Source organism: Neofelis nebulosa, chromosome 16 (genome assembly GCF_028018385.1).
Source record: "Neofelis nebulosa isolate mNeoNeb1 chromosome 16, mNeoNeb1.pri, whole genome shotgun sequence".
NCBI lineage: Eukaryota > Metazoa > Chordata > Mammalia > Carnivora > Felidae > Neofelis > Neofelis nebulosa.
The window spans coordinates 28,050,951-28,070,305 of record NC_080797.1 but is presented as its reverse complement, the minus strand read 5'-3'; the positions used below and the strand labels follow the sequence as shown (position 1 = coordinate 28,070,305).

The 19,355-nt window shown below is 46.2% G+C and overlaps 1 protein-coding gene across 6 annotated transcripts in view; it reads right to left on the bottom strand.

Moving 5' to 3' along the window:
• Positions 1-19,355, bottom strand: part of TEX2 (testis expressed 2) — a 105,213-nt gene that overhangs the window by 3,564 nt on the left and 82,294 nt on the right. For 4 of the 6 annotated variants that reach the window (XM_058704988.1, XM_058704989.1, XM_058704991.1 and 1 more), the window contains 4 exons: positions 18,142-18,241; positions 8,410-8,542; positions 2,435-2,560; positions 767-976 (listed from right to left, as the gene is read on the bottom strand). In XM_058704988.1, coding sequence (XP_058560971.1) covers positions 767-976; positions 2,435-2,560; positions 8,410-8,542; positions 18,142-18,241 — 569 coding nt within the window. Of the gene's footprint in view, positions 1-766; positions 977-2,434; positions 2,561-2,580; positions 2,603-8,409; positions 8,543-18,141; positions 18,242-19,355 lie in introns of those variants that run through there. The other 2 variants (XM_058704993.1, XM_058704994.1) reach the window with 2 other exon arrangements.

Sequence of the window (19,355 nt, the reverse complement as noted above, 5' to 3'; positions counted from 1 at the left end):
GAATTGCGAGCTCCCACGTCCCTGGACCACGTGCAGGGCTGTGATGATCTGAGAACAGTTCTGACAAACTGGGAGAGCCAGGAAGCACCACTGGAAAAGTCTGTGACCTGGGCGTTGTTTTCTGGTCTTTTGCTTCTCTTGAAATGGCAAGGATCTCTTTTGTTTCTATTTTAATAAAGATAGTGTATGTGCATTAGAAAACCCAAAATATACATATGTATAAAGCAGAAAGTGAAAGATACTGCCTCTCTCAGAATCTTATCCCCAAGACAGGACCACCGAGAGAAGCGGGGTCAATTTCCCTCATACTCTTAATATGCATATGTAAACAGAGAACATTCTATAACCTGCTTTTTCATTCCGTCCTCTACAGCATGCTTATTAAGGCTTCCCAGTGGAGCTGACTGGCACTCACACTGTTGGTAAAGGATCCAGACAAGAGACTGTGTGCTATCAAACTACCTAAAAACTTCCACCTGGCATGGACCAATGTTTTAAAAACTACAACAAAAACATCAAATTGCTATAAACATACCTAAGTTAAGCATCTAACTCTTGATTTTGGCTCAGGTCATGATCTCATGGCAGTGAGAAGCTTTAAATGTGAATGAACCGTTCACAGAAGAAAGTAGAATTGGATTTGGGACAAACATTAAGGTTCTATGAAAAACGTGTGTAAGTGCTTCTGCCCAGAGGGCACTTTCCACAATGTCAAGGGTACGCAGGCTGGATTTTTATGACCACGCAACCATAAGGTTGTACGCACCATATTCGGTCAGTCGGGGGAGGTGGAATGTTGACCGCCAGGGTTCCTCTACATTCTTGCACTTCCACAGTGAGCAGCAGGGGGGTATTGGAGACTTCTTCAATCTTCTTTTTAATGAACTCTGTCTCTGTTGCTTTTTGGAAATATTTTGACTTGGTAATTTTATCAACAAACCTCATAATCTTGCTTGTTCGATGACCCCCAACATACCTTTAAATGAAGGACACAGATGTTAGTATAAACGTTGCTCCTTCATACACAACACCTCTGTGGTTCTTCGTTCACCTTACTCCAGACCAGACTTTCCAAACCGAAGCACTACTGACATTTTGGACTAGGTAATTCTTTGTGGTGGGGGCTGTCCTATGCACCATACAATGTTTAGCAGCACCCTGGTCTGAGCCTTCTAGGTGCCAACAGCATGTTTCCCCCAGTCATGATAATAAAAATTGCCTCCAGACATCGCTAAATGTCCCCTCGTGGGCAAAACAACCTCCAGTGGAGAAACCACTACATTAGGGAAGGTGTAGACATCAGACAGGACCCAAGTCTTGACCAATGGAGAGACAAAATTCTCGCAGTGCAGAGAAGGCATCCCACCTGTCCTCCTTAACAGCCCTCAACTACTGAACATAAATCCCGAGTTCTCCTAGAGAAACTTCCCCATGTCTACACAGCAAATAGGAAATCGTGCTGCATCTGACAGGGACATAAAACACAGTCATTCACTGATTGTCTTTTAGGTGATGGCATACCAACTTTCAGTGGCAACTACTTTTCAAAGGGCTTAGAACTTTTTTCTAAAGAAAAATGTTACCTCAGGTGGCATGCTAGAAGGCCACGAAGCAAGCTTTTGTATCAAGTCCTATCAACCATAGGATTGCCCTAAGGAAAGAGGGTATTTGCTTTTTAAAATCCTCTGGAGTTCCAGAGTGCCAGGAAGAGTATGTGTATATGTGTAGGGAAAAGCAGTCATTCTTAAGGTCAAGAGGGTAGATTTTAAATAATGAACTCAAGTGTTAGTATCGACCCTTCCAACGTCTGGATTCTCTCCATCTTCTGTAGGATCTCAAAAGTGAACAGGTTGATATTTTCTTACAAATGCTTCTGAATCTCTGGTTTCTTTATAATCTTAGTTGCTTCAACTCACTTCGAATAATTAAAAGATTCTTACAGAGAAGCTGTTTAAGCACTCTTATTATTCCACAGTCCAAGTTACAGGCAAAGGGAGCCCCGAAAACGAAGTCCATGACCCAAAAGATCAGCTAAGCAGCCCACGTCTTCAAAATTCACCAAAGAAATCACCCAAATGTTCCAGCCTTGTAGGAACCAGCAGCTCAATGAGCAAGTGTGACTCAACTGAGGGCAGCGATGCTCTCCATCGGGCACTAGGGGGAGGTGTTGTGTAAGCTCCTTGCACTAAACACGCCTTTCAATGCTCTATTAATAATTTTCTTCACTGGCCCAAGAAAGCCATTTTGATGGGGATCTTCTTAGCTAAGGAAAGAATACTTGGGTCTTTCTGCTTTGGGGGCTGGGGTTTTAAGCACTGACTCTGGGTTCTTAATGTAAAAGTCACTCACTCAATACGGAGGAAGAAGAAAGATTATATAGGACACCCAAGTTGGTGCCCTGAGCCCTGGAGCCCTGGAAGCTGGATCCACTCACCCTTCAGCCCCTGGGAGGAGCGGTTTGTCTCCCGCGCTGGGCTCTGGAGCATCGTCTTCATCAGAGGAGCCAGCACTGGAGGACTCCTCATCACTGTCCGCCAGACAGTACGCCCTGGGCCTGCAACTGATCAGGGCAGAGTCACCACCGTAGCCTGCCCTTCAGGCTCTGCTTAGAAAGAGAACACACATGCTCCACCGCCATCACTGCTAACATGTCCTCATTCTCCCAACCCACCCAGAAAAGAAGAGGCTGGATCCAAGAGCCCTCGGGTTGGTCAGGTTACCCGGAGACTCTTCAGTGCCAAGTGCCCTGAGAGCAGCACAGGACTTGGGCCTCAAGAGTTCCATTCTGTGCATGCGTCCGGACAGGTGGTGGGAGTGTGATGCCGTCCACACAAAATGCAGTGATCTCATCGACAGTGCAGCAGTAGCCAAGTGGCGGGGTGGGGGGCGGGGGGATGGATGGAAAGCACGATGGTTGCAAGGGTGAGGTGACAGCTGATGTTGGCGACATAACCTCCTCTCACACATGACGGGATGACGGGGATGTTTAGGCAAGTCCCTGGGCTCTGCCTGAGTTCAGTGACTCTGATGCTTTTCTGCCTTAGTTACCTCCAGATTAGTTTTGACTCCAGACTCCTTCCTAGTGAAATTATGTGTCTTATCCCATACCTGCTCTAGCTCCTAAAGGCCACAGAAAAAGCCAACAATCGCAAGGGACAAACCTCAAGGGACTCTAGGAAACAACCGACAGGACAGCCTAGGAAGTTTCCCGGAGAAATACAAATTTAAAAACCATTTAAAAAAAGAAAGTGATACAAAGCCTCGTCAGTGAGCAACATTCCCCGTTAATCTTTCCAGGGATACTCAAGTTTCCAGAGGCATGGGGGTTACTAGATCACCAGCAGTGGCGAGGGCCACTCTAATGGCACTAGTGGGGGGTTCTTGGCCGGGATTCGGCCCCACAAAAGGCAGCTCCCTCCCTGGATGGCGGCTTTGCTTCAGAGAGGCAGACAGGTAGGGCCCACCTCTGAGGCTCGGAGACTTGATTGGGATGAAGCCAACGAGGGACAGAGTAGTCTCTGAACACTACTAAGCAACCAAATGGTCACAAAGCAGAGCCTTGCATTTCTGATAAGGACAAAATTACTGGGAAGGCAGCAGAGCTTAGGTCCAATCCCTACAGGTGTGATCCCTACGGGGTTTCCCTCCAATGCTCACAGGGGGCAGTCATCTCCTGGCCAAAAGTGGCCAAGGGCACCCAAGGGCAGAGCACACACGCTCGTGCAGACTTGAAGGCCCAGCAGAGGCCCCAGCTAGAATGGTGGAGCTGAAATCTCCACCCTGTGAAACAGGAGCCCGACTGTAAGAGGACCTCACAAGTGTCCTCCCTGGCAGGACACCCGGATCCTCCCCGACCCCAGCTCTGAAACATTAGAGCCAGCCGTTCCACCAACAGGCTTGCGTACAGTTAAAGGGAAACTCCCTGTGCACGTACAAAAGCCTCTTGTCCCTGACCATGGAGACAATACCTAACTGACTCTTTCTTCCTCCTTCCGTTAGAGTCCTGGCTAGTCCGGGAAATGCTATGGGTGTTCACTGGTCGCAAAGCCATTTCAGAGCTTTCCCTGGTTAGGCAGTCCTCACAGAGATCTTCTTTTATATAAAATGTGCACAGCAAAATATTAGTCCCAAGAAAGCCTATAAATTGGGTCTTGAGATGAGGAAAGTCAGGGAGGCAAGTCCCCAAGATAACACAACCATCTGAGAAACCCATCTCACTTGTCCATCAGTACGAGGACTGCTTCCTGGCTCTAGATGTGCCCTCAGACGAGGAGTCTGTGTCCCGCCAGCGCAGGTAACCTCCTCCCCCTCCACGCAGCACAAAAAGCTGCCTCAAGATCTGTGACCGCAGCGAAACCTGCTGAGCCACCAGCCCCTCCTGTTCCCCACTGGTATTTGTCATCTGGCAGCCTCCAGCCCTGAGGCAAAAGATGCCAAAGGCTGAGCACTGCAGAGAGCTCTCGGGTTCCCAAATTAATCCTCTGCAGGACAGAGAACAGGATAAATTTTGCGGCTTGAAGTTAATAATTTAGACAGTGCCATATCAGTGCAAGTGGATCAGATGACATAAAATTCTGATTTTGACCAAACGGTTACCCCAATGTGGCACCCAATCCTTACTAACTAAACATGTAACTGTTTGGCTGATATTTAGTTTTATAACTCAACATGAATTTTATGATCTCGTGATGTCAGCATGAACTTCAGAGAAAGATACACTGCACATTCTTATATAAGATGTGCTGGGGGGGGCACCTGGGTGGCTCAGTCGGTTCAGTGTTTGGCTTCAGCTCAGGTCATGATCTCGCAGTCCGTGGTTCGAGCCCCGTGTCAGGCTCTGTGCTGACATCTCTGGGCCTGGAGCCTGCTCTGGGTTCTCTGCCCCTCCCCCACTCATGCTCGGTCTCTCTCAAAAATAAACATTAAAAAAAAAAAATGAAAAGATGTGCTGGAACGTTAATAAGCCTAGTTTTTTTAAAACACACCTTAGAATCCAGATGAGTATGACATCCTTTCAAAGAGCCGCCTTAAAGGGCTAATTCTAGTTTTGCTGCCTCTGCTAAAAATCTTTGGATACGTGCTTGGAGCCAGACACATAAGAAAAAAATGAATTATTTTATCACTGATACTCTATCTTGGACCAAACATCTTATTTCTTGGTCTCAAGATCACCATCACCCCTGAACAACTTCTAGCAATTTCTCTAAGATCCAATCCATCTACAAAGCAGGATGATTCACTGATACTCAGAACAGTTAAAAGAATGTCACAGGTCTGGAGGCAGTCCTAAAAGGCAGCTTCCAAAGAATGCTTTAAGTGAAGGCTGCATAGTTACATTAAGCAGCCCAGTGAGGTGGCCACGCACGGGAGAACGTATTCACTTTCTCTAAGTGAAATCAGCACCATGCATCTGCCACAGACACACGCGTGCACACACCCTCCCAGCTAGACCGAGTCACAGTGTGGGCTGCAGGCACTCGGCTCCCAAAACACAGGGGCTTCGGGGTGGTGGTGGTCCGGGCTACGCTGTGGACTAGTGACCCAATATGGAGGTCACAGGGGCCTCCCTATGGGGACTTGCACACCGGACCCAGGCTGCAAGGGTAACGCATGAACAGGTTGAGCGCCTTATAGGAAATGCCCTACTCCAAAGCCACGGTTCCGTTAGACAGCGGCCAACATGTAGGATGTTTTCCTTACTGACTCGCTCTGGTCCTCTTCAGGTCGAATACAGTTATGGCCACTCAGCTAGCTACCTGAATTCCACTTTGAGCACATTATCGCCCAGAGTTATGTTAATGACAGTGTGCCACAGGATGGCTATTTGGGAAATCAAGACTGAAGGAAAAATGCCTAAAAATAGAAAGTATACACATATTTCAAAGAGAAAGGGCTTCACTAGAATAAAGCCACGCAGATTTCAATTTCTCACTGTCATCCTCAGGGTAATAATGTGAGGACATGAACAAACGTTCTACCAGTAAGGAGGACTTCCCACAGGTTGAGCAGCATCTTCTAGAGACTCCCCCGGGGGCACAATCACTTGCACACTTGAAGGGGGACCGAAGAAGGCGGTGAAACAAAGCAGAGGCCCCGCCAGAGCCTAATCTCTGGAGAGATTCACTGTGGAGGGAAACGTCGGTACCAAAGATCGCATGCTCAACAGTAGCTACCACGTACACTGACGTCCGTCTCTCCTTGGTATTTAGACTCAGGGTGATTCCAATATGCTCATGACTGAGGAAGTGAAGAAGTGGACTCTAGAATCACTTGTGGGATTAGGTTCTTAGTTATGGATGGGCTTTCAGAGGTTCTCAGTGCACTCAGAAATTGTGAGCCAGATGGAGTGGGCATTTTCAGGGAGAAGGATCCAGAGCTCTCAGATTCCCCAAAAGGGGTCCTTTATGTAAAAAAGAAAAGGCTAAAGGTCCATTTTTCCAGGCCTTTTTCTCCCAAATGAAGCACTTTTGGGAATGCGTGTTTTCCTTGCCTTTAAAATTAAATGACAGCCCATTACACGTCAGCATATTTAACACCCTCACAGGAAGAAGCAAAACATTTATCCCAGTCTCTACTAGGAAGAAAAAAAAAAAGGTACGTTCTAAGTATATTACAGACAAATACCATCGTATTCCCAGAGCAGAGGAGATTTTTCATGCAGTCTAGTGAAACACTGCTTACTCAGAAACAGGTCCGCCTGTTCAGCCAGGGCTTATGAACTTGAGATTGTGCCAAGAGAGCCACGTGAGTAACAGCACTCATGGAATACCTAAGTGGCCAGGATCTCAGGGACTTGGATGTATTGGGGTCTCATCTGCTGCCCAAGACCTCCCTTTCTATTGGAGTCCCAGCAGCTCTGTGCTGGGCACAGGGCTGTGTCCAGAACAGGCTCCTTCCACAAGGTTCTGACTGAAGTTTGCTCTGTCCTGCTCCTGTGTAGTTAGACCTCATTTTCAAGGTTGCTTCTGCCCAGAGTCTGCTTCATCTCATAGGCTGGATGGCTGATAGTGCAGCTGTGCAGGGCAGTGGGGTGGGGGCATCCAGGCACAGGAAGTGGAGTCTGATTGGATCAAACGCCCAGCAACTCAAATCAGGGAAGTTGGCAAGATTTTCCCTCCCAGGAAAGCCTCTTAAATACCCTGACCTCAATCCTCTCAGGTCTATAAACTGAGCCTCTACGTCCAGGAACATGTTAAGGACAAGCTTCCTAGTGGTGTCACACGAGACCAAACAAGACTCAGCACCTACAGGGCATGAAATGCTACATGGAGAGTTAATAAACACCACTCACCAGAAAATACAATCCACAGATTGCCGAATCCAAATACATTTTAACAAATAGCAGAAAAATGAAAGGAAAACAGCACAGATACAGGTTAGATTGCATACGGCAGGGGAAACTTTCCAATCATTAAAATAGGAACATTTCATTAAGTAACCTGGATAAATCAGAGTAGGTAAAAGCACGTTCTCAAATGCAAGACCCCCCCCCCCCCCATCTACTGTTACCACATGTATGAATACAGTCATTAGGTCAGCATCATAACTGAACAAAAATCTAAGAGTCTGTGTCTCATACTCAGACCCTGACAAGGTGGGTCCTTGTGGGGTTTTCCTGTCATCGTACTGTCAATTCCACACCAAAGGTGTAAAGAGATGAGAAGTAGACTCCGCTTAGCATTTTTAGTTTGGTAAAAACAATAATCAAATTTACATTTTCAGTCAGAAGCAGTCATTTTTAAGGGGTATGGAAATGTACAAGTTCCAGCTTATCCATTCTAGGCATCTAAGGAAAAAATAAATCAACCTTCATTAACTATCGCACAGATTTGAAATATTTACTCAATCAGACAAACTGGGCAGCAGATGCAGCGTCTTCTACAAAGAGAGGAATTTACTACCAAGCAAACCAATGTTGTATTATTTAGGGAAAATACATCTCAAAACACTTCAGGAGCACCCTCTTGGCTACAAAATCAATTATCTTATTATAAATAATTCTGACTTTGTGATTACAGCAGACAGACCTCCCAGGGACCTTCGCATTGCCCACACATTGCTGTTTGTGGGTGGAAGGAGGACGTTTCCGAACGATTCCCTTCACAGAACATTTTATTGTGCAGATGAACCTGCCCCGCCGGTCTGAGTCAGTGATGCTTTCTGGATAATCGATGCTGTGCCCCCCAATGGCAGCACTGAGGCCAAAAGGTGCTGAGCAGAGGTGGGGACTCATGGCTTTTGGGGGACGAAACTAAGGAACCATTCCCTGAAATCCTCTGTGGTCCAAAAGCAATCTCGTGGAAGCTCACCCAACATCTGAGGCCACTACACATCAAAGCTGCTTCTCAAATGCTAGAGGGAGAGGTTGGTTCCCCAGGGTTGGATTAGTAAATCCATATGGCCCCTTACCCTTCTTTGCCAATTTCTCCAACCTTCAGGGCTTCAACAAGAGGCTCTTTCCCCAGTTTGGTCAAATTCATTTTGGTCTCGAGAGTCATCAGAAAGGACCCATTGTAGGACATTCCCAAATCGATCCAGAGTCCTGCAGAAAGGGCAAAAAACAGAAGGTTTTTTCCCCCCAGGAAAACAGGACTATCAACGACAGTATAAAAATTTATATCACATTGATGGGGCGCCTGGGTGGCTCAGTCGGTTAAGGATCCGACTTCGGCTCAGGTCATGATCTCACGGTCCATGAGTTCGAGCCCTGCGTCAGGCTCTGCTGACAGCTCAGAGCCTGGAGCCTGCTTTGGATTCTGTGTCTCCCTCTCTCTCTGCCCCTCCCCTGGCTCATGCTCTGTCTCTGTCTCAAAAATAAATAAAACATTAAAAAAAGTTAAAAAAAATTTATATCACATTGAAAGTCTATAGATTTGTATCGCCTGTACTACCACTGCATGCAAGGGGAGGTCACGCGAAGAAAAGCTCCTGGAAATGGTTCAAGCGTTTGTCAGCTTGCCAACATGTAAATATCCAGTACAACGGTCACAGTGAGCTTAGCGAACCTGTCAGCATTGGAAGGATCCAGTCCTCTGGGTTCTTCTCACATTTAGTAAGAAAATACACTCCCAACAGGAGATGGCTTGACCCAGGCAAAGCCAGGAGAAAGTCTGCTGATTCTCAGGCAGTTATGAGGCGGAAGAGAGGGGCTATTCTTTTTATTTATTTTTTTAATGTTTATTTATTTTTTTTCAACGTTTTTTTAAATTTTTTATTATTTTTTTTATTTTTGGGACAGAGAGAGACAGAGCATGAACGGGGGAGGGGCAGAGAGAGAGGGAGACACAGAATCGGAAACAGGCTCCAGGCTCCGAGCCATCAGCCCAGAGCCTGACGCGGGGCTCGAACTCACGGACCGCGAGATCGTGACTTGGCTGAAGTCGGACGCTTAACCGACTGCGCCACCCAGGCGCCCCAATGTTTATTTATTTTTGAGAGAGAGAGAGAGAGAGAGAGAGAGAGAGAGAGAGAATCCAAAGCAGGCTCTAGGCTCTGAGCTGTCAGCAAAAAGCCCAACATGGGGCTCGAACCCATGAACTGTGAGATCATGACCTGCGCCGAAGTTGGACACTTAGTCGACTGAGCCACCCAGGCACCCCCAAAGCTGCGCTATTCTTTAAAGACACATGTGAGAACCACTGTCTTGAAATTATCTCATGTTGGTGGGACAGTGGAGCACAGAAAATGCTCCAGATTGAGCTCAGTATAAACATAGGGACAAAAACTTTTAGCACCCTTTTCTCTCTGGAAATTGCCTAGTAATGGAAATAAAATAATTAATGTTCAAGCCCCAGAATTATCCAGATAAAGTGGGGTAACCACTTTGTACCCTAGTTTACAATACCACTGTCAATGAGATATCTAAGTTTGTGGAATGTCACTGGGATGGCCCACCAACAGAAGTGGTCACTGACCAGAAGTCTAAAATGCAAACAGGGATCATCTCATGAACTTCTACACCAGGACTCTGTGATTTGGCAATAGAACATGCTAGGCTGTGATTTTTCAGCTCAGGATTCTGTAACACTTCACGGACTTTCAATCAAAATGTGATCTTTCATGTGGGTGTTTAAATGCTAATAAACTTTATAGATCCTCATTAGACACATGACAACATCTGAAAGGAAGCAGGAAACTAATCTAAAACCATTGTTCACACACAACAGCATTTTCAAGCAATTACAGTAAATAACTTATCCCCTATTTGGCCACCATTTCAGATAAAAGCTTTGCTTAACTTCAAGAAGCACTAATGGTATAATTCTTCACTAAAGGCAGAATAATTTCCACTTTGTTTTCAACAAATTCTTTTCATCATAATTGAAGGTAATTATTTTCCATGAATGACATTAAGTGATATGCAGATCAACTGTGACTGTCTTGTTTGTCGCAACTCATAAAACTGCATTATTTCTTGCTTATGTTAAGCAGTTAAAAATCATCAATTAGCTTGCTCTTCAAAGGTACTGTTACTGGAAACAAAGGGTACGTCTGCTTTTATAAAGACATTTAGTCAGGATCACTTCCAGGAGAAGGGAATAGGGCAAAAGGCCTAGATATTAATAGGTTTTCAACTCAATATAGATAGAATATCAATAAAGAAGATATTTATTGCTGTATAATACCTCCACTTTTTTTTTTTTTTAACTTGAGAATCAATACGAGTCAAACTACCTGGCTGCTGTATATATTCAGAAATAACTTCTTTTGAAAACCCTGGTCAGGCTTCCCATAAATATTAATAGCATATAGTGCCTCTGAAGATGGTCATGTTAAAGGCATCAGAATTTTACTTCTTATAAAGTAGGTTTTGTTTGTTTCTTTAAATGAGGAGGTGTGACTATAGCTTAGTGCACTGCTGGCTTATGCCCCAATAACTGGGACATTCAGCCCAGTGATGTGTGGTCCAGAGCCCCCTCTGCTAGGAGCCGGGGTGGGGAAGGCAGAGGGAAGGCGCACATGGACCCCTGGCATGTGGACTGGGGCTTGAGTTCCACTGGAACTTTCTAGACCTCTGTTTACGGGCTTCCTAATGTGCACAAGGGGGCTGTGCTGCCTCTTCAGAGGAGGGCTACGTCCATCCCAGCTGGGGCTCTTCCCTCTCTCTGCTGTCGCCAGCCCACTTTGCTACTTCCATGACTCTATGCTCCAGCCTAGGTTCCCGCTGTTGCCATGGCAGACGGGGACCAGCCCAGAGAAAGCCACGGGGCCAATGGGGCACTAGGTAGGCAGAGAGTCCTGTCTGGGCTGGGGAGAGCACGAAGCATGGACGTCTATCTGATGGAGCCTCTGCCTGAGGAGCAGGGTCTGTTTTCGTATCACTGTGTATGCCCCAATAGGCCCACCCACAGGGCCATGTTCAGCCCTGGTTCTCAGGGAGAATATGCAGGAGTCAAGATTGGCCTGAGAACTTTTAAAACCAGATATACACTGCAGCCATTCCAACAGATTACTTTAATATGACATGCTTGCATTTAGATGAGGGGAAGACTATTTTAGCATTAGGTGCAAAGAAAAATCTTCTTCTGTGACAATGATTCAGCAAGCCAAAAAGCATCCTGAAAAGCCTGGAGCTCACACAACCTGGAGCTGAGACCACATGGTTACATAATGGGTGAGTCAGGATGCTCGTGCCAGTATGAGTGAAAGATGAAATGAACAGTTACTAGAAAGGCCGTCTTCTCGGTGCGGACAATCCGCGTCAACAATGTAAGGATGGGAGCACGCCCTGCTCCGTGACCGGGGTCTCAATGCTCACCAAGCTGAACACGACCAGCCCGGATGAATGCAGGTGCAGAGAGCTCTTTCTTTTGTGCTCTGGACAAACGTTAAGACCCTTTCGCGAGGCATTTCATTTAAAATGCTCCTCTCTACCAAAGCGTAAGAGACTCTTAAAAACTGAGAACAAACTGAGGGTTGATGGGGGGTGGGAGGGAGGGGAGGGTGGGTGATGGGCATCGAGGAGGGCACCTGTTGGGATGAGCACTGGGTGTTGTATGGAAACCAATCTGACAATAAATTTCATATATCGAAAAAAACATAATAAGATAAAATAAAACAAAATGCTGCTCTCTATAACCGCCTGCTCTTAGCACTCGAGGACAAAAACCAAACGTTGAGCCGGACAATTCTGAAGCCTTTAAACAGGAGTATGGCAATCAGTGTACAGAGAGGTTCTCCAGAAAGGCCATGAAAACAAAGGGTCTCCTATTAGCCTACTTGGGTCGCTATAACAAACGGCCATAAACTGGGTTGGCTTAACGACACATACTTATTTCTCACCGTCCTGGAGGCTGGAAGTCCAAGATCAAGGTGCTGGCCAATTCAGTTCCTAGTGAGTTCCCAGTGAGAGCCCTCTTCCTGGCTCGCAGAAGGCCACCTTCTCACTGTGTCCTCACACGGCAGACAGAGACAGCAAGCTAGCTGGCTGGTCTCTTTTCATAAGGGCACCGATGCCATCAGGAGGACCCTTCCCCCTCAGGACTTCATCTAAACCCGGTCACCTCCCCAAAGCCCCACCTCCAAATGTCAGTACATTGCAGGTTAGGGCTTCAACATTTGAAGTTGGAGGGGGGATGGGACAGGGGACACAAACATTCAGTCTGTAACAGACCTCCCCCACGTAAGCGGTTCTCATGTGAAGAGTAGTAGCTGATGACTAACAAGTCCCTGTACCATTGGCACGTGATGTGGCAACATGGAGAACAAAACGGACAATGACGACTTCAGTCGGTTTTCATGCCAGCACCTGTGAGGAGCTCCGACGGCTGTTTTTCCGCTCTCCAGCTTCATGAGGGAAGGAGCAGTCACCATTGCCACTGCTCAGAAGGAGACTGAGGCAAAGGTCACAGCCTGCTCCACCAAAAATGTTCCTTGAGTTCTCAGTGCAAGATGTCAGAGCTGAAGCCACTGAGATGAGTCCCTGCCCTCAGGCACCTTATGCCTGAAGATGGACAAAGACGGCCTAAGGCCACCTGGTGCAGACTGGCCGGAGGTGTCCTGGGAGACAAGCACGCCTTAGTGAGTGTCACCAGAGACAACTAGAATACGGGTCCTTTGGCCTCCTCCTGGTATTCTATTTGACAGACGCCATGGACACAGGAACAGTCTCACTGGGGCCACATAAATCTAGTAATTTCTCTCGGCAGCTCACGGTTTCGCCACTGTTAAAGTAACTAAAAGGCATCAGTCTCACTGGAGTAGGTTAAACAGGGCACCCGTTCCTTCGGCGGGGTTAGAAGAACCGAAAGCCGCGCTCACCTGAACTTGGCCCTTGTGTCATCTGCTCTCCTGTTTCCTGCTGATTTTAACTGTTACTGGTTGGTTTCCACTTTGAGAATCAACATTTGGCATCCAAAGAACAAACTTCTTAAAATGGAACGTTTAATAATATATTACTAAGAACAGACGTTGGAGTTACAGGTTCTGAGAAAAGCACACCAGGGACTGTCTTGTTCCTGATGCCATACTGCTCACTCAAATACCACAGAAAACCAGCATTCCTTGTATCTGGGTGTGTCTCTTAGGACTGATGCCGCTCTGTCTACCTGTAACTGTTCTCGGAAACTGCTCCGCCTCTCAAGATTGATTGAATCAGTCTCCTCTCTTCCATCCCAACCAAATTCCACAAAATGGTATTTTTCTCCCTTTCCACAAAAAAGTAATTTTTCTTTCTGCAGCATGATCCGGTCAGAAAGTGTGGGCCCATTCCTGTCAGTGCTGAGCCCCACAGTCTGGCCCTGTCACTGTGCTCAACTCTGGGCTGCTGTTTTCCTGTATCTTCTTCTTCTTAATTTATTTTGAGAGAGTGAGAGTGTGCACAAGTGTGTGCAGGGAAGTGGCAGAGAGAAAGGCGGGGGATGGGGGGGAGGGAGAATTCCAAGCAGGCTCTGCACCGTCAGTCAAACAGGGGCTTGAACTCACAAATCGTGAGAACATGACCTGAGCTGAAATCGAGTCGGATGCTTAACCGACTGAGCCACCCAGGCACCCCTCTCCTCTTGGCTCTTTTTTTTTTTTTTTTTTTTAACGTTTTATTTATTTTTGAGACAGGGAGAGACAGAGCATGAATGGGGGAGGGTCAGAGAGAGGGAGACACAGAATCTGAAACAGGCTCCGGGCTCTGAGCTGTCAGCACAGAGCCCGATGTGGGGCTCGAACTCACAGACCACGAGATCGTGACCTGAGCCGAAGTCGGCCGCCCAACCAACTGAGCCACCCAGGCGCCCCTCTCCTCTAGGTTCTTAACAAGGGCGTAGTGGAAGGAATGGGCAGGTCACAGACCGGCTCTGATTCCAGTTTTCTGCAATACTCAGTGGCAAAGTAACTTCGGTCCCAGCACCTGATAAAGGCACCAGGCACTAAAGGTCAAGGTCCGGAAGGCAAGTCGTAGATGGCAGATACCACCGGTCATGACCAAAGGCATTTCTGAAAACAGACAAGGTTTCTGTTCCTGTGGGACACGGTACTCTTGCCACAGAATCCAACACCTTCTGTCAAAGCTTATTATTGTTATTTGGGAATCTTGAAATAGATGGCACTCTGTCTGTGGTGGACGCTCGGTGCCTATTTGTAGGTTTAAATACATGCAGCCAAAGTCCTGAAGACTAAATGAATTTGTGAGCCTGAGGGGTCAGAGCCCACATCCTCGGTTCATCCTGACATTGACTGACATGCCTGCAGGTGCTGCTCTGACCCTCCAGGGCATCTGACTGCCATGCCGCCTGAAGGAAGAAAGGAGACCCACGCGTGGCCCTCAGTCAGAGGTGCGTGTGGAGTGTGCAGGGGTCAGAGATGAAGCAGCAGGTGCACAGCCAGTTTCCAAGGGACAAGTCTTCCCCTCTTCCAGCCACCTGCAATGATGGGGAGTGAAGACGCCCCTGGGGAAGGTGGTCATTCAACCTGAGAAACTGGCTGTGTGTCCTGGGACTCAGGCCGATGGGGGCCGACATGTGATTTCATTCGGAGGAGCTACAGACGTTGCTCCTTTTAGTGGCAAGGCCACGACAGCCGAGGATGGCCTTTTTCTTTCCGTGTATTCCTGTAAAATGGGTCAACTGGGCACCATAGCCACCTACACTCTAAACTCTCCCAGAGCAGCAGCAGCAAAGGCACCACTATCAATGGTAAAAATAATAGCCTGCACTTACCGCGCTCCCTTGGCATCACACCTTCCAGGTGCCTTCCATGCACTAACTCACTGAGTGCTAGACCAGCCTAGCCCATCAAGTCACAGTCTCCCCACTTCAGAGAGGGGTTAGCGAGGTTTACGGAAACTGCTCAAGGACAAGGAGCTGTGAATCCCAAAGCCCGGCCCCAGAGCTGTGCTCAGAACCACCGTTCATCGCTCATCCTGAGGACGGAGTGATCCAGTCAGCCTTGGCCCGAGTATCTGCACCCCCACCTCCCAGCCATTGTCTCCAACAAGTAAGTTAGGAAACAAAAAAGGGGGGGAAAAAGGGTGTGTGAGGGATTCCCCCAGAAGGTGCCCCATCTTTAGGGCTGTGGAAGCCTTCTTCACTGGGCTTGTATTTCCCCGGAAGGTGAGCTCTGCTTTCCAGAGTCCATTTGAGCCAGTCACTCTCGATTTTCATTTCCTTCAAAGTGAAGTTTCCCTTAGAGCAATGGAATCCAAAACAGCACATTTCCTTTACGTTTATGTCTGTTGTACCATCATCACAAGCATCCTTTGCAGACTTGGGAAAACCTAATTTGATCAAACTTTTAAAACCCACAGGCTTTATGTCTTTTATCATTCCTTTCTTTCATAACATTTCCTTCCTTATTACATAAGCAGGCAGATGTCTAAAGCTTGCCCTGAAAGGAGTTAAGTGAGCCTCGAATGGATTAAAAACTGGCAAAGCTTTGATCTGGGTAGTGAAATGTCTTGCTCCAGAGGAAGAGGAAAGAGGCTTAGGCATTTGGTGAATTTCACTCAAAGCCTGACCAAGCTGCCCTGGGAAGCAGCAGAGTTCAAAGCTACGGGGACACTCCTTAGATACAGCAAAGCCCAGTTGTGGCCCTGCTTCTTTCTTGCTGGAAATTTCTATTAATTCAACAAAGGACAGAGATAACAGACTGCTAACACATTAGGAAATACAGCACGTACACGTATTATTTACTTTCTTTAAGCCTGAGGTGTATGTTAGCTGATCATTTACCAGCCTGTTACTAGTCAATTCCTCACAAAGCCAAGAGCAAAGGGGAGCCCAGAGCCCACCAGAGCCAGAGGAAGACAGGCAGGCAGCCCTCATACACCGATGAGGTGGAGATCCTAGCTAGGTGCTCAACATATGAATAATGTACCTTTAAAATTTTCACATATAGTTAAAAGAACTCTAGCTAAACCGTTGTTTGCAAATTATCTTTTCTAGAATTACCCTTTGTGAACCATAAATTAACCAAACCCAGGAACACTCAGATTTACCAAAGTGTAGACATGATCAAGGGGTTACAGGTGATCTTAACATGCAGGTATTAGGTGGACTTTTGGACTTGTAAATAACACTCTGGTCTATCTCTGAAATCCATGTAATACTAAAAACATGTAAATATGGGCTCACTGTAGGCTGAAATATTGCTAAAGAGATCATCAGAACTGCAATAATTGTAGGGCTAGAAAAAAAAATCTCTTTGTATTCACATCAAATGTATACAACACTGAAAATGATTTCATTAAATAAACTATTCAAGAGCCATCTGATACAGCTATAGAGAGACAAAAACAGATGCTATAAATTTACCAAACATTTACTTCAAAACAGATAATCACCCTCGGAAAGTTGTAATTATTTTCTCCCCACCTTGCTCCTGTGCCTTTGAGGAATAATGTCAATCTGGTTTGGGTGGAAAGAGGTGCATCTGGAAAGGAATACTACAGAAAAGAAGTCGAACACTTCCACAATGGAGAGATTTTCCCGGCCTGTTCATGGACTATGAACAGGCCTACCTGGCTTGAGCCTCTGATTTCCCCCCATTCCTGTGTACTAAATTTTCCATCATGGTTCTTTTATTTTTTTTTAATTTTTTAAACTTTTATTTTTTTTAATGTTTATTTATTTTTGAGTAAGAAAGAGAGTGCAAGTGGGGGAGGGGCAGAGAGCGAGGGAGACACAGAATGTGAAGCAGGCTCCAGGCTCTAAGCTGTCAGCACAGGGCTGGATGCGGGGCTCGAACTCATGAGCTGTGAGATCATGACTTGAGTTGAAGTCAAGTCTGATGCTCAACCAACTGAGCCACCCAGGCACTCCTCCATCATGGTTCTTTTAAAATCACATGACACAAAATACACACAAGTCTTTATGTCCATTTTTTTTTTTTTTTAAGTAGGCTCCACACCCAGTGCAGAGCCCAACATGGGGCCCAAATCCACAACCGTGAGATTAAGGCCCAAGCCGAGATCAAGAGGCAGACGCTCAAATGACTAAGCCACCAAGGTGCCCCTTTTACATCATAATTTTATTTAAACTCTATACATCCTAATCAATTCTTTCTGCCCCAACTCACAAGAGCAGGTGTAAATAAGGTGTCAGGAGCATGTCTTAAAAATCAAATCTGAGCACCCTCCCCCAGCAGAGAGAGATACTCTCAAAATATTGCTGACAACACGTCTTCATTTTTTCAAATACTTACTGAGCGCCTACTAGGCGTGGGAAGGAACATCAAGATGTGAAACATGAAGGTCAAAGAATCTGCAACCTAGAAGCTGGGGCAACGCAAAGGTGCGAATGCATATGAAGAATGGCAGCACCTGGTAAGGGATGAAAGCTGGGGCAGGTGCACGTTGGGGGCGAGCAGGGCTGAAAGCCCTCGCAAGGGCTGCAGCCATCCAGGGCAGGGGCTATTTTCTAAATCACACAAATGCCCAGGCCCCACCAACTGGTACATGGGCATGTTTGGGCTGGGTGAGGACCTTCAAGGATCTGAGAGACTAGAAGAATTAGGATCTATTCCCTATCGGCTGAAAGCTGTGACTGTTAAGAACAAAAGACAATTGACATGAGACAGATGCTTCTTAAAAAGGCCCCAAACTCCCTCTATACACAAAGCTTTGGTATTCAATCTGCTGTGATGGAGACATTTTAAGACATTTTAACACCCGTACAAATGGGCGATTCTCTGCTAGAGGCAATTAAGAGTTACCTTGGTGATCAACATAAGGCTTGAAGGCCTGAAGGATTTTTGGCACAGCCACCCCCATGTCAAGTTCCGTCAGAGTTAGTTCATTCATAAAGTAGGGGAGCTGGAGGAAAGAAGTAAACAATGAATGAGACATTAGTTACCAGTCAATGTTAGAACTCAACATACTCTCAGAAGGAACGAGAATAAGAAAATTCTGGGGGAAAGAAAGGAGAGAGACTTGCCAGATTTTAAAATGCATTATAAAACTACAGTAATAAAAGCAGTTTGATAGTGGTAGGAAAAAAACAGCTCAACACAGGCTCCAGCGTACTGAAAATCTCATATTTGAAGGTGGCATTACAGGTTACTGGGGAAAGTATTGGTTGTTCAGTAAGACACCTGACTAGCCATTGGAAAAAAATATTAATTTATGTCTTATACTGAAATGAGGAGTGGACTACAGGTTAAAAATAATAATAATCCATGCACATACACAAATTCGGGTGAAAGAAACATGGATGGGTTAATTCTGTCATCTTGAGGCAAAGTAGGAATTTCTAAGCATATTAGTACTCAGGTTATTTTCTTTAGAGCAAATTCCGACTGATGCTATATTAGTGGGAGTCCCAGCAAGAAACAGCACACTCAAGGGGAGTAACCTGAGAGGAGAGTTGATTCAGGGGAAGGTTTATAATGTGTGGGCCGGTGTAGGAAAACCAAAAGGGACAGGGCAGGACCCAGGGCTGGCAGCTCCCTGTAGGGGAGGGTTACCGCTCCCTGTAGGGGCAAAAGCAAGGAGCAATTACCAGGCCTTGGGCAGCATGGCTGTGTGGAGAGGTTGCCTGTCTGACAGGAGTGGTGGCCTTCAGCAGAGGGAGGAGACAAATCCCTGACAATACTCTTCCCCATGTTTTTTTCCTACTACTATCAAACTGCTTTTATTACTGTAGTTTTATAATGCATTTTAAAATCTGGCAAGTCTCTCTCCTTTCTTTCCCCCAGAATTTTCTTATTCTCCTGAGTTCTTCTCCATTTAAACATTAGAACAATTTTATAAAACTCAGAATGTAATCGTGAGTTGTTGTGGGTTTTTTTTTTTTTTTTTTCAATATATGCTAAACATTTCCTGTGAAACGAGGTAGCATTTAGCCAGGCATGGATTTAATGCCTACTTTGGCTGGACCTCTTCAGTTGTCGATTCTGGTGACGATTCACTGGAGAATTCCACCTCTGCT